General features: G+C 43.0%; 1 protein-coding gene across 2 annotated transcripts in view; it reads right to left on the bottom strand.

Moving 5' to 3' along the window:
* FNDC3B (fibronectin type III domain containing 3B) overlaps nucleotides 1–13,465 on the bottom strand; it is a 184,437-nt gene that overhangs the window by 99,176 nt on the left and 71,796 nt on the right. Inside the window, exon 1 of one of the 2 annotated variants that reach the window (XM_039713675.1) lies at nucleotides 1,763–1,809. The exons of the other annotated variant lie outside the window; for it this stretch is intronic. Coding sequence (XP_039569609.1) covers nucleotides 1,763–1,781 — 19 coding nt within the window. The 5' untranslated portion in view covers nucleotides 1,782–1,809. Of the gene's footprint in view, nucleotides 1–1,762; nucleotides 1,810–13,465 lie in introns of those variants that run through there. 2 annotated transcript variants of the gene reach the window in all.

The raw sequence follows: 13,465 nt of genomic DNA, 5'->3' as shown, positions 1-13,465 counted from the left end.
AAATATAATTAAAAATAAGATGCCAAACCAATGCATGTTATAAAAAACACATTGGTGTCCTGGAGTTTCAGCACAGAATTGTTATTAAGACCAAACTGCAAACCCCAAACGCTGGAATGACACGTTCAGCCCTTGGACTCTGCAGCCACAGACCCGACAGCACCAGCCACGCTCCAGTCTGGGTTTGACTGATGCTTTCAACATCAAAGGTTTTGCAGACAAACTCACTCAACCAAACATCCAATCAAACTGCTCAGAAATCCATGCCAAACGCACCCAGCAGGCAGCTCCTGGAGCATTTTCTGGCTTATTTACAGCACAGCACCTTTGCTGTTTCCACTGGAGCCTCCTGGAAGCCGCTGGCCGGTGCTGGCTGCTTGACCTGCTGCACCTCCAACCTGGAGGTAGACAACAGCACCCCAACTTTCGTGTCAGAACCACAAGATTCCTCCTCAGCAGTGTGCTGGTTTGCAATGTGTGTCTCCCAGATGTCGTATTCTGGTTTGGGGCATATTCTAGAAATAATGCAGTAACCTGTAAAAACAGGAAATTAACTAAAAGCTATCAGCTGCCCCAAAATGCCCTGTCCAAAGCTACCACACAGTACTACAGCAGTCACACAGCAGCACTATTCCAGCTCAATTCTGAGAGGAACTCAGGTGAAATGCTCACTTCTGTCCACCACAGAACTATGAATTAATAACTTTTCAAGCATCAAACGTTTGTTGTTTCAAACATGAAGTGGTTTGAATTTGGAGATACTCATCCTGAAGCATAAAGAGCTGTCCTGCTCTTCATCAGCCATCCTGCACCTTGGTTTTGGGGTTCACTACACTTCACTAATTCAACAAGCAGAGAAGAGTCCAGACAAAGCTGTTTAGCAGCCTGGCACATCCTCTCCTGGTGCATCCACAGCTTCTCCTCCTGCTGTGGGGCTGGAAGGGAAGGAGAAAGCATCTGGGGACAAGGACCTGGTCTCAGAGCATACAGCAACCCTACACCAGTGACCACACTCTGCAGTGATGACGTTTAAATTTACACACTATGAGAAACTTGGGCAATCTAAAGCTCATTGAAGTCTTTCAGAAAGGTTAGACAAGTAAACTTGTTCAGCCACAGAGAATGGAGCTGGACATGGGGAATTTTTCAGGTCTCTTGCTGTTCTTCAGGTGGGATTTGTTTCTTTTTTAAACTAGACCCATATATCTATCACTCTAGAGTTTCAACTTACAGGCAACATTTTGGAGTGGAACATTTTTTGTTGTTGTTTTTTTGAACAGAAATGGAGGATTTTCCTGTCCTAATCTGAACAAACAAGTTGGAGCCTTTTGCTAAAATAAACCCTTTCTGATGGTTGGCTCACCAGTCGCTACTGCAAAAACACTTGCAAAGAGTATGTTGCAATACTTCAAGCATTGAAAATAAGCATATTCCCATGGCAATTCACCAGATGGGCTACAGATTGTAAATCATAAATGTCTAGACTGAAACACAAGAGACAAACATCTGTCTAAAATCAGTTGACTTGAATGGCAAATACTGTTAAATAAATTAGGACTACTTTGGAGACAAAGAGAACAACCAACTACTTGAAAACATCTGAAATTAATCCATTAGCACACAAGCCACAACACAATAACCTGAAACTGGAGAGACACTCATTTCGTGAGGAATATTAGCCCAAGATGAGCTCCTGACATCTGAGGCAGGAGCACAAAAGCATTTGTGTGACCCAGCACCGCGTTACCCCACAAGGACTCACGAATCCATCCCCAGAACATCTGGCTGGAGCTGGGTTGTTATTCCCCTCGCCTCACAAGTGAAACTGTGGGACAAAGTAATGAAATGCCTGATGCAGGGTCACACAGGAAGTTTGTGGGAACGCAACTGGACACAAACCCAGAATAGGATTTAGGTCATAAAGCAATACTTAAGCCTGACTAAAACTTCAGACTGCAAAAAAATTGTAGGGTGTCGCAGAAAAAATACTCTGTTTTGGAAAAAAGTAAGTCTTCCTCATATCTACTAACTTCTTTTTCCTTTGCATAAGCCTTTGTTTTATGATAGAAATATGCCAGAATGTCCATGGAGGAACAGAGATAACAGCACTACCAAGAAATGTGAGAGAGAAGAGACTTTGCACAGAAAACTGCAAGCTTAGCCCTGCATGAGGCTGCAAGAGAGAAAAGGAGACCACAAAGCTGAACTCAGAAATGGGGAAAACCCATCAAGTAACTACTGCCAAGCCACACAAATGATGGGAGATCTCTGTCAGCATCAGGCTTCACTTTGGCATTAAAAAAATCTCATTTATGAAGTTTTTACACTGCTAAAGCTATGAACAGCAAAGGAGGACTAGGACCCTCCAGATCAGCTTCCCACCAGACCTATATAACCAGTGGACTGACTTTTACCCAGAACTCAGTTTCAAGGGAAACAAAAGCCCTGAAATGAGAATTATTTTACTTCTGCACCAGTTCTCAGCAGCATTGCCATTTGCATACAATGTGATACTATTCACCAGAAAGACAAACAACAAACCATGAGAACATCACTAAAAATGTTATTTTCCCTTTTCAATTTTGAAAAATTCAAACTCTTCAACCGATTCTAGTGATATAAATACTTTTTGGGAATGTGTGTGTGTGTGTGTGTCAGCCTTCAGCCACATTTATAAAAGGGCATTCACATGCAGAAAGTTTTGTTCTCTGCAACAGGTTTATACAAATACTGAACACTCAGCTCTGAGCACAGCCTCCATCAAAGGCAGCAATAATTATACAAGACCACTTTCCTGCAACAGTAGAAGAAAATGCTCCAATTATTCACAATATAATTATTTCATTCCCATGGCAACACCAGAGGGACTGTACAATCAGCAACAGACCCAAACCTGGCCAACAATGAAGTTACACAGAACATTCTCTTCCACCTGCCCCAAACAAGGCAGCAATTAGGTGATGGCTATTCTCCACCTGTCCACCCACAGGGAGAAACATCAGCCAGCCAGTGCAAACTGAACTAAACCAAACCTCCCTCCCCACCCAGCACTGCCACAGTGCCAGGCATCACCATCACAGGGCTGACGAGCTCTATTTGTGACATGTTTGGATCCTGAACTTCAGTGAATCATCTGAAAGACTCTGTTTGAATGCGCTCGTCAAAAACATAGCAATTAATAGCCACCTGTCACAAACAAGCACTCTCTACTGTGTGAGGGTGGGGAGGGAATGAGAATCATCAACACTGGTGGTTCTCAGGTACATGTTGGGCTATTTTGTGAGGCTGTGGTGAACTAACATCTCCATGGAGTAAAAGCACATTTGATACATACATAACATATACATATTTTTCATTCATGCATATACATTCAGTAAGTATTAACACCAAATTTCACTACATATTAATATTCTTTGTCCCTCTGTTGGGAATTTTATTACAGTACTGCACTTAGACCAGAACTGAGGTAGAAAAAAATACAAGCTAAAATGTAAAGTATGACATTGAGCACAGGGCTTGGAGATGCTGTTGGTGAGCCCAGGGCTTTCCCAGCTGAGGTTTGCTCACCAGAGGCAGAGCCACCTCCTCCTTCCTTCACAGGAGTTTCACAATTTAATTCCCATTAAGAATTAAAAAATTAGAAGCTGTGTTTTAAGTGGAGAAGTCTCAACGAGAGCATTGTTCTCCTGGATCAGAGAGTGCAGCAGTCAAGGATTTCCCTGAAACAGGGAGCTGCTGGAGCACCAGCTCCACCTGAGCCTCTCCTGACTGACTGAGCATCTCCAGTGACTGAAGCTCCATGAAATTCCCACCTGTGTCTCCCATGGCCTTTGCATTGAAACAAACCTCCACTTCAACACTTTTGATTCTTCACTCTCCACTCATAACAGAGGAGCCTTCTCTTATTTCCATTCCAACAGCTTTTCCTGAAATCCTTCACTGCCCCATCTCCTTCTAGCCTGCCCTTCCATAGCCCAAAAAAACCTCATTTTCCAAGCTTTTCCCACAGCTTGTGTTCACAGAGCCCTGATTCTCTTGGCTGCTGGTCCCTGAACATCCTGCAGCCATGCCAGGCCCAGAGGAAGGTGCTCAAATCCCACCTGAGAGCCACCTGAACCCCAGCAAGGCTTGGGAAGCTGGGTGTGCTGGTCCTCCTCACAGCTCTGACCCCAGCAGACTCTTCCTCAGCTGTCCCAGAGAGGCACTATGTTGTCATTCTAACTCTTTTTTTCACATCCTGCTCTCATTTATAAACACTCAAGGTGAGGAGGAAGGCTGTGAGTCACCAGGTTGTGCTTGAAGGGCCCTGTCATCCTCCCCTCGTTTTCACTTCATCTCTCATATTTCTAAGCTGAGCCTCTGCACAGAGCACGTTAGTTGAGTTGTGTTTAAAACATGCCTCTGGGCTACTGACAGCATTGCATCCTTCACAAAACAAGCCATAAATTCTTATTTTCCCATGTCCCCAGATAAAAAAATCCTAGCACACAGCATGATGTAGTGGGAGAGTGAGACTCTGCCCTTTCTAAATAAATTAATTGTCAATGAGAACCGAATATCATGTAATTAACTAAATTATTCTAATTATTCAAATAACACTTCTACCCAGAACAGTTCTAAGACAGTTTTTCCATAGCACTTTTGAAACACTCTGAATTTTCAGGTGCAATAAAGGGAGTTTCTCGTTGGCTATAGCAACTGCCAAACTGATTTACTACCCAAAACATTCATCCTGCAGCTTGAGAGAGATTAAAAGCCCCCTGTCCTCCAGGGAGCGAGCATTTCAACTGGCCATCACTCTTCAGAGCTTATTAAAAAGTTTTCAAACATTGCTAGTGAATTTGTTTCAGCATTCCCAGGTCTTCGGCGTCTCCGTCCCCACAGAGGAGGAACGGCCGCGCCTTGCCGGGGGCTGCCCCCGCTCAGGAGGCTCCATGGGCACCATTCTTTCGGAATAATCCCATTTCTGGGGCCCTTCCCAGGCTGAGGGGGCTGGCAGAGGGATTACCCAACAGCAGAGGAGCCGGCCATGACAACTGCACCCGCAGGGCCTGGAATTCGCGGAGAGGAGCGGGGCTGGGGAGAAGGGATTTAGCCACCTCGAAGCTATTCAAGGAATGCTCTTGATTTCCTCCTAACAACCTCAGGTTGAGAAACTGTCCTCTGAATTGTTTGAATTTCTGCTTCAGCTCTATTGTAGGGATCTAACATCTCAGTTAGAGTAAAGGAAGTGAAGAGTCCAATGGGAAGGGAGGGGAAGTGGCAGCTAAGAAAACAAGGGCACTGTGTTATTTAAAATAAAATGCTACAATTTTCAAAAGATAGAATTCTAAAACATATCTTTTGCACGTGCAAACAAGTGTGCGCCCTGACAGAAATGGGGAGCATAGCAGCCTTAATTTAATCTTAGAATCACAGAATGGTTTGGGATGGAAGGGACCTTTAAAGCTCATCCAGTTCCACCCCCTGCCATGGGCAGGGACACCTTCCACTAGACCAGGTTGCTCCATCTAGCCTGGCTTTGAAGACTTCCAGGGTGGGGATAAACTGACAGAATAAAACACAAATGTCACCCACCTTGTTTCAGTTCATTTATTTTTAAGCAATTTAAAGGAACTAAAGAAAATCCTCCTTCATAGCATTTCTGCACCTGAACAACTGTCCACCTTTGATGTAGGTAGAAACCATAAATTCTGTTCAAAACCTCTTGAGTCTGAATGGTGTTTCTAAGTCCCCAAAACTTCATACAGGTATAACTGTGCAACTTGAGCATTGTACCCACAACCAAAGTGCTTCACTCTCAAAAGAAGGAAGATTCCACAGGTGCATTCTTCCTTTTCTTTCTGCTCACTTCCACTCACACAGCGAAGAGCATTTATTTGTCTCTAAACCATTTCAAGTGACCAGGCAGCACTGCAGTGCTGATGAAGGGGCAGGAATACCTGGACTGCACATCCAGCAGAATCCAGCAGAATCCAACAGGCAGCAAAACAACTCACTGGGTCATACAAGTTTGTGCATTAGCCCTCCCAGCACACAATTTAAAAAAATAAAATAACAAAAACAATTTGTCCTGGTGACTCAGAGTCTCCACGGCTCGAAGAAAGCCCTGTTTCTGTAACACTGCATCATGCTGGCTTCTGATCTATTCTCATGGGGCTCAGGCTCGTGACTCAACTGTTTTCCCCTGTATTTGCTCATGCAGTTGCCCATCAAGAAGTTAACTGAAATCTGCATGCACCATAAGGTTTGGCTAAGAAGAAAATCATTAGAGAAACTAGTATAACTGGAAAATATTAAAAAAAAAAAAGTATCATTTCTTTGTAAATGATATTTCATACCTTTTCTTTGGAAGTTCAGAAATGAACACTGACGAACCTTTCTGGTTAAAGACTGCCTTGTTTACCACAAGCCTTTATGATGTTAAGATTGCAATGATGTTCAGCAACTGAGTTGGAAAATATCAGAAAAAAGCATTTTGGAGAAACACACCCAATGCACTGGCTGCTTTATTTGCTGGGGGTGCTTAACAGGTTCATTTCATTATGTTAAACTCAGAGCAGTTTTATGCAACTTCTGTCTTACTTCTAAGTCTGCTGTGCTTTTATTTCAGACCTAGAAATGGGGTGCTGGCCAAGAAAGATGATGTATTCAGAAAAAACTACTTCATGCCACAGAGATGTATTTCTCCAACAAGCTTCTTGTCTTTATTTGCAGCATCCCTAAAGACCTAATACGGTGATTTTTTCCAAAGCCAGGAGTTCAAGTTTTGACCATGAGCTTCTCATCTCCTTTTCTTTCTGTGCACACTCCTGCTGCTCCATTTTCTGTCCAGGTTACCCCAGCCTTGGAAGGCAAATGAGCCTTTGGTTTGTAGGCAATTACACCGTCCATCAGAGAACTTAACATAAGACATTAAATATTTTCTGCTGAACTTCAGACACGAGCTGACAGAACAGCCTGGCACAACACAATCAGTCACATTTATTCACCAAGAGAAAGCTGAACATCAGAAATTACCCCTGGCACAAAACAGCATTAAAGCACCTGTAAATCCCATCACACATCACCTTGTAAGCTCTAATACTCCCTTTATAGGAGAGCACAGCAAAGAAAAGAAACTATCAGACAGCAAGAGAAAGAATGAGAGGAATAAATTTTAGTGAGGCTCAGCTTTCTAACTACTAAATCACTCTCCCTCAATAACTAAGATTCAGTAAGTCATAACAACCCAGAGACATGGTGAAAAAAAAAAAGAACAAAAAATTCTCTGAAAAATGTGGTTTGTCACTTCACATTTTGCCCTGCATCTGAGTTACATTAAATCAATATAGTTTGCATTAGGGAAAATATCTTTTCTAAAAACTTTGCTGTGTCAGTGCAATAGAAATATTGTTCCACACCACCTGTTTTAGATATTCCCCTCCTCCCTTTCACTAATTTCTATATATGTGTGCACAGTTATACATATACTTGTAATACATGAACTAATTCTGAAAATCACAGGAAAATTTATAGTAAACATTTATGCTGTCACACAGGTAAAAATTCTGAAAAAATTAAGAACAGTGAAATTTAACCCATAAATTTGTGGTCATAGGTAATTTTCATCTATCCCATTCCTAAGTGAAATCACAGAGAATGAAAAATGCCCCACAATGATCCACTTAGAAAAATGTTTACAATGACTGGAAGCACAGCAAAATGTTCAACTTTTCCAACATTCCTCCATACCCAAGGATATCACTATGTCAGATCAGTACACAGCAATTTTCAAGCATTCTGAAATCATTCTCCAACCAAGCTTTTCCTATGGAAAACACAAATTTGCCGAAGTTAAACTACATTTCATGGAGAACTCCAGTGCCACTCTGGTGAGAACTGGGCAGGCTTTTCAAGTGGCAGCCGTGGAGTCTCTCCCACTATCCACCAGGAATCCAAAAAGCTGAAGATGCTTTCAGGATTTTCCTGCACCTACTAGAGCAAACCTGCAGCCAACTGGGGGTTAGTCTGGGCTAACACTGGTTAGCACTGCCCCAGATTCAAGTCTTCTGGTAAAAACACATTATGCTTTTGTATGTCAAAAAGAGAAACTCACAGCTTGGCAGAGGATGTGGTACCAGAGTCTTCACAGCTGGTATCACAGCCAGGCAAGGCAGCAGCCACAGCTGGAGCCCACCAGCCTGATCCTGTGTCTGCTGGTGGTGCAACATCTCTGGGGATAATTCCCACCCTGGCACGCTTCAGGCTTAGCCCATTCTTCCTACAAAGGCCAGGTCCAAATGAAATTCTGGTGGGATGTGGCCATAACTAAACACTTCCTTATAGGTCGCTCTGCTTTAGAATTTGGCTTCTGCCTATCAAGACATATATGATAAAAGATAAGGGAACATCTGGTAAGAATTGCTGTTGCAATTTAACTTTGCCTGCTTTAAGATAAATTTCTTACCATCATGCACTCGCAGATATTTTACAGCGCAACACACCATACTGAATCCATTAGCCAGAGCTATTTACAGGTATTTCATAAAAATGTGCACCACATCCGGATATTTTATCAGCATCTCATAGTACAGCAAACTACACAAACCTCAGAGAGTGAATAACTTCCACATGCAATTTATAATATACTGTGAAGAGCTTATAAACACTCCTAAGTGGTTGGGTTTTTTTATTTTCTTTACATTTTCTCGCTATAAATGATTGACTATAGTTTATGTCAATACTGCCTGGAGAATGAGCTGTCACTATAGAAACAGTGACAGCAGTGAAGTCCTTCCTCCCTCTCCTGCACACAAAAGTCCCGGAACAAACACATTCTTGTTATTTCTTAGATAATGTGTGCACACTGTCAAGTCCTGAGCAAAACTCGGGATTTCCAGTCTTCACAACAGCTTTTCCCTCCATGTAAAAAGCTCTCCCCCACTTTGGAATTGCAAAATTGCTTGTGAAGCATTCTGAAAACAAAAATAGATGAGCACTGCACTTAAAGGAATTATAATCCATGTTTATTTAAGTTAGATACAAATATAGTTCAGGAATGGGGGAATGCTGCTTGGGGGAGGGAAGGGAGCAAGGGAGAAATTTTGCTTATGCTGCAAAGAGCCTCAAGTTACTTCACCATGTATTAGAATTTTCAGATCAATTCACCAAAATCATACCAAGTTATCTACAACCAAATACCACAAGCACAGAACAAAGCTTGTATAAAATCCTTTGACTCCAGATAAGCTCGCACAGGTAATGGATCAATTAATGCACATGCTGCTGCGGAATCAGGCCTTACTATGGTAATTTTCCAAAACACAAGTATGTTTACAAACTACAGCTGAAGGCTTAGAAGATGACAAGAATTATTTTACAAGCTCTATATTAGTCTCCTAGAAAAGAGCTGGGATGAACTTGCTAGTGACAGCAAACATTTTTTCAAAATAAACAGAGTGGTATGTTAAAAATGTGCATTTACAATTTTTTTCCCCGCAAGAAACAGCAGATACAGCAACATTTTAATGTGAAGAAAAGTTTAAATCTAAAAATATAGTGAGAAATGGTAAAAATCCCATCCCTTCTTCTTAACTTCCTTCCCCTTCTGAACCCCTGCATTAAGGCAATGCTCTCATACGGTCACTAAAGGTTTTTTTTGACATCGCAGAAGGCTGAAAGGAATATTTCTCTCTCTCTCTCTCTCTCGCATTCAGAGAGCCTGAGCACAAGAGGAGCTATTCAAGCCGTGATGGAGTGCCTCACAGAGACTGCAATATGTTCCCAGTTGGCAAGCAGGGATGTGTTTGGACAGTGAGCCCAGCCATCCCCTCGGCAAACAGCAGCATTCCTGGGACGCGGCGCGAGGAGCACTGCGCGCCCTTGTCAGGGCTCCCGCAGCCCCGCTGCTCCTGCCCAGAACAAACGCCCCTTTGTGCCCCGCTCACAGCTCGACGGGCTCCACAAGGAAAAAAAGCTGTCTCCCTCCACTCAGAGTTAGGTTGGGATCCAAAAAAATATTCCAGAAAGCTGGAAAACGGGGAGGAAATGCGCTCAAATGTAATTCCGCGGTGTCTTCAGGAGCTTAAACTTCTGGACAATATTACAAATGAGCCTTTGGATACTTATCTGGTTCCTAATGCTATGGCCTTTTGAGTGTTTCTGAAGGGACTAATCACAATCGCCAAGTGACAAACAGGCTGCAGTCAGCTGTAGGTATTAAAACTAAAATATTCCCTTGGCCAAGGAACAGCAAAATGCAGCTTTTATCCAGTATCAGCAGCCAGCATTCCCCAGAAATGCACGGGGAGATTCTGCCTCTCCTGAGCACATCTGCCTCTCAGGTGGGCACAGAGACGCTCACACACCCTCACCAGCCTCCTGTCGCCCATTCTGGCAGGGGCGAGGGCAGGGAATTGCAGTTCATGTCTGCACTCCCTCCCTCTGCCCCACCTTGCTGCATCCCTGCAGGAATGAGCTTCATCCCCATCTGTGGTTGTAACATCAGCTCCTGCTGCAGGAAGCTGAGAAGTCTCTGTAAAACAGAGACTCTGACACACGGCACCAGGCCTCCAAGCAATCAATGGAAGTAATTAGCTTTTCTCTGCCCGACGTGTGCTCCATCTTAACTATTGCTGTTTTGAACTTGTGGAATTCATTAACTCAGCCCTAACGGAGAGACCCGCAACTTCTACATCCTTAATCAAACGTCCTACTTCACATAGATTCATGGAGTGGCAGATTCTGAGAAAAAGCCCTCAAAACTACAAAAATCCACGGTAACAGCCCTGCTTGAACACACGAATGCTACAAAGGGGCAAAGCCCTTGCACCAGCACGATCCCACCTCCTCTTCTGAACTTGATGCTTGACCCCATTTCAGTCAGCAGCTGGGCTGGAGGTGGGTTTTTTGGTTTGTCTGTTGTTGGGACTTCAGGAGGTGAGAAGCACAGAGTGAAAGCAGGAGCAGTTTTCTACTCTAATACACCCCAGTTCAAGAATAACCTTTCCATGAGCTCCTCGACATGCTCAGTGAAGAGGGGTAAATTCCTTCTCCGAAGCTTCAAAAGGCATTGGGCAAAGGAGGAGCAGGAGGGAAAGGCTAATTGGGAACCCTGAAACTCATGGGATGTGTTTTTTTTTTTTCATTTGCCTCCCAGCTTCCAAGGCTGCCTGCTGGCAGCACCACTCAGGTCTCTCAGGTACTGCCAGAAAGGCTAATTGGGAACCCCGAAACTCATGGGATGTTTTTTTTTTTCATTTGCCTCCCAGCTTCCAAGGCTGCCTGCTGGCAGCACCACTCAGGTCTCTCAGGTACTGCCCTGCAGCCCTCAGCAGAGCTCCATAAACGCTAGGAGAGCTTGTAGGGATGGAAAAAGTCTGTATTTACACAGCAATAATACACCACTCACCATAAGCCTAAACATGAATTCCTACCAAAGGGCTTTCCCTAAATGAAGGGGATGGGGGTCTCTTTAAACATTAAGTGCAACAAAATTATACCATGGAAACTCTGGGACATTATTCAAATCATCCACATGAATAAAACATCCCACTTTTGCCAAGTTTTGTTCAAGCTGACTTCAGCTTTCTGCTTAAACAAACCTCAGGCAATACTGACATCATTTGTAGCAAAGGCAGCATTTTATTTAAGCTTGAAATCTGAGGGTGTTGGGTAGATTACCAAATAAAGAGTTGATTTTTCATCTAAAGAATCTCAAATGACCTGACTTCAAAGGCTGGATTTAAACTTACTAAGCCAATGGAAAACAAACATCTTTAATCTCCACGCTGACATTAAACTCAAACAGAAAATAACTCTGGGAAAAGCCCTTTATCATCAGGCTACTATACAGGAATAGGGGAAAGGTGGGGGAAAAAAATCCAGATTATTCTACATTAATAGCCTGCCTCACAGGCAAGGTTACCCAGTTCCTCTCTTTCTATTATATTTTTTGCAGCCCATTTTACTCCCCTTCTTCTTCAAATGTTAAATTAGGCCAGACACTGAGCCTCTATTAACACACCTGAACACTGAGAATTTACTCCAGGGCAAATCCAGGCATTTAGACACATATGCAAACACTTAAATTATCCATTCTCTGCATTTAGATGCTACTGCACTTTAGCTAAGAAATAAGTTGCACATGAAAGAAGACAGGTCTGAGCACCAAGTGATCATTTTTTGGCCATGGAGATTGTAAGTTATTAGACCTGAAGCCTATTTCAGTACAGGATTCAACTCTGCCTGCTCCTCATCTTTGAGGACTAGAAACAATGTGCCTGGCTAAAAAAAAAGACACACTAAAATATTCTTCCCCATCTCAAAAACAACTGTTTCCAAAAACTGCTCAGAAATCCAAAATATGCAATACTTCCCCAAAGAAGACAGAGGGTGGGGAAGGAAACCATCTCCTTTACCACAGGATCACAGCCACCAAATGATGTGTGGCCCAGGCACACCGAGGTGACAATCTGCCACCGAGACGAAACAGGCCCTGGGTTTGAAGGCAGGTTTAACAATTAACAATGGAAAACAATATTCAAAGAAGACACCACAACTTGTTTGAAATGAGGAGATGAAATCTGTTTGGGGGAATTCCAACACAGAACCCTCCATCCTTTATTCAGGCACGAGAAGGTACGTGATCTGCTGGGAGCTGCTGCAAACCACTCAGACTTACAACAGCACATCCACAAGTAATAACATGCCATCACATTTCTTTTTTAAACAACAGCATTGCCTTTCTTTTGAAAAGGAATATCAAGTTTCCTGCTGAATAAATTGAGGCAGCCTCATTATTTTTAGCACGCTAAGTGAGCCTGTCAATCACTTCCATAAATACATACAATTAGTTTGATCCAGCAAGATCCTGAACACATGTAATTCTCAGACTTTAGAAACCTGACCGACCCACAAAGGCACACACAGTATCTCACAAGTATGGAATTACATGGACTGTGTGTAGCTTAAAAATACAGAGTGGTAGAAACACTGCACTAGATGGAAAAGTCCATGTGCTCCCTTTGCACAGAGGCACTGAAGCATCCATCCAAGTTTTTCTGGATCAAGTTTATCATTCCAGTACTGTCAGGTGGCACATGGGGCTGAACTCCACCTCATCTTTGAGGTGTAAATGTTAAATTAACTCTGTTTGGTTAAAAGGACAGCACACTCTTGAAAAGCACATTATCTTTGGTGAAGTTTTGGAAACTTTCCTCCAACTCACCTTCCAGTTTCAGAATCCCAGAATCCCAGTCTCCATGGGGCAGAACAACACAGAGAACCCATCAGTTACCAAATGCAACTGGCAGATGCCCCAGCAGGAGCTTCTGCCAGGTCATTACACCTTAATTTAATCTGCAGCCTTGCCGACTATTCTGGGTAGGTGTCTGAATCTGACTTGCCAAATTGAAAGTTTGAGAACACAAAATACACAATGCTGCTAAGTGGAGAGCATTTTAAAAATATTCTTGAATGGAAC

Source organism: Passer montanus, unplaced genomic scaffold (assembly GCF_014805655.1).
Source record: "Passer montanus isolate IOZ18808 unplaced genomic scaffold, ASM1480565v1 scaffold29, whole genome shotgun sequence".
Taxonomy (NCBI): Eukaryota; Metazoa; Chordata; class Aves; order Passeriformes; family Passeridae; genus Passer; species Passer montanus.
This window is presented reverse-complemented; position numbering and strand designations above follow the sequence as displayed.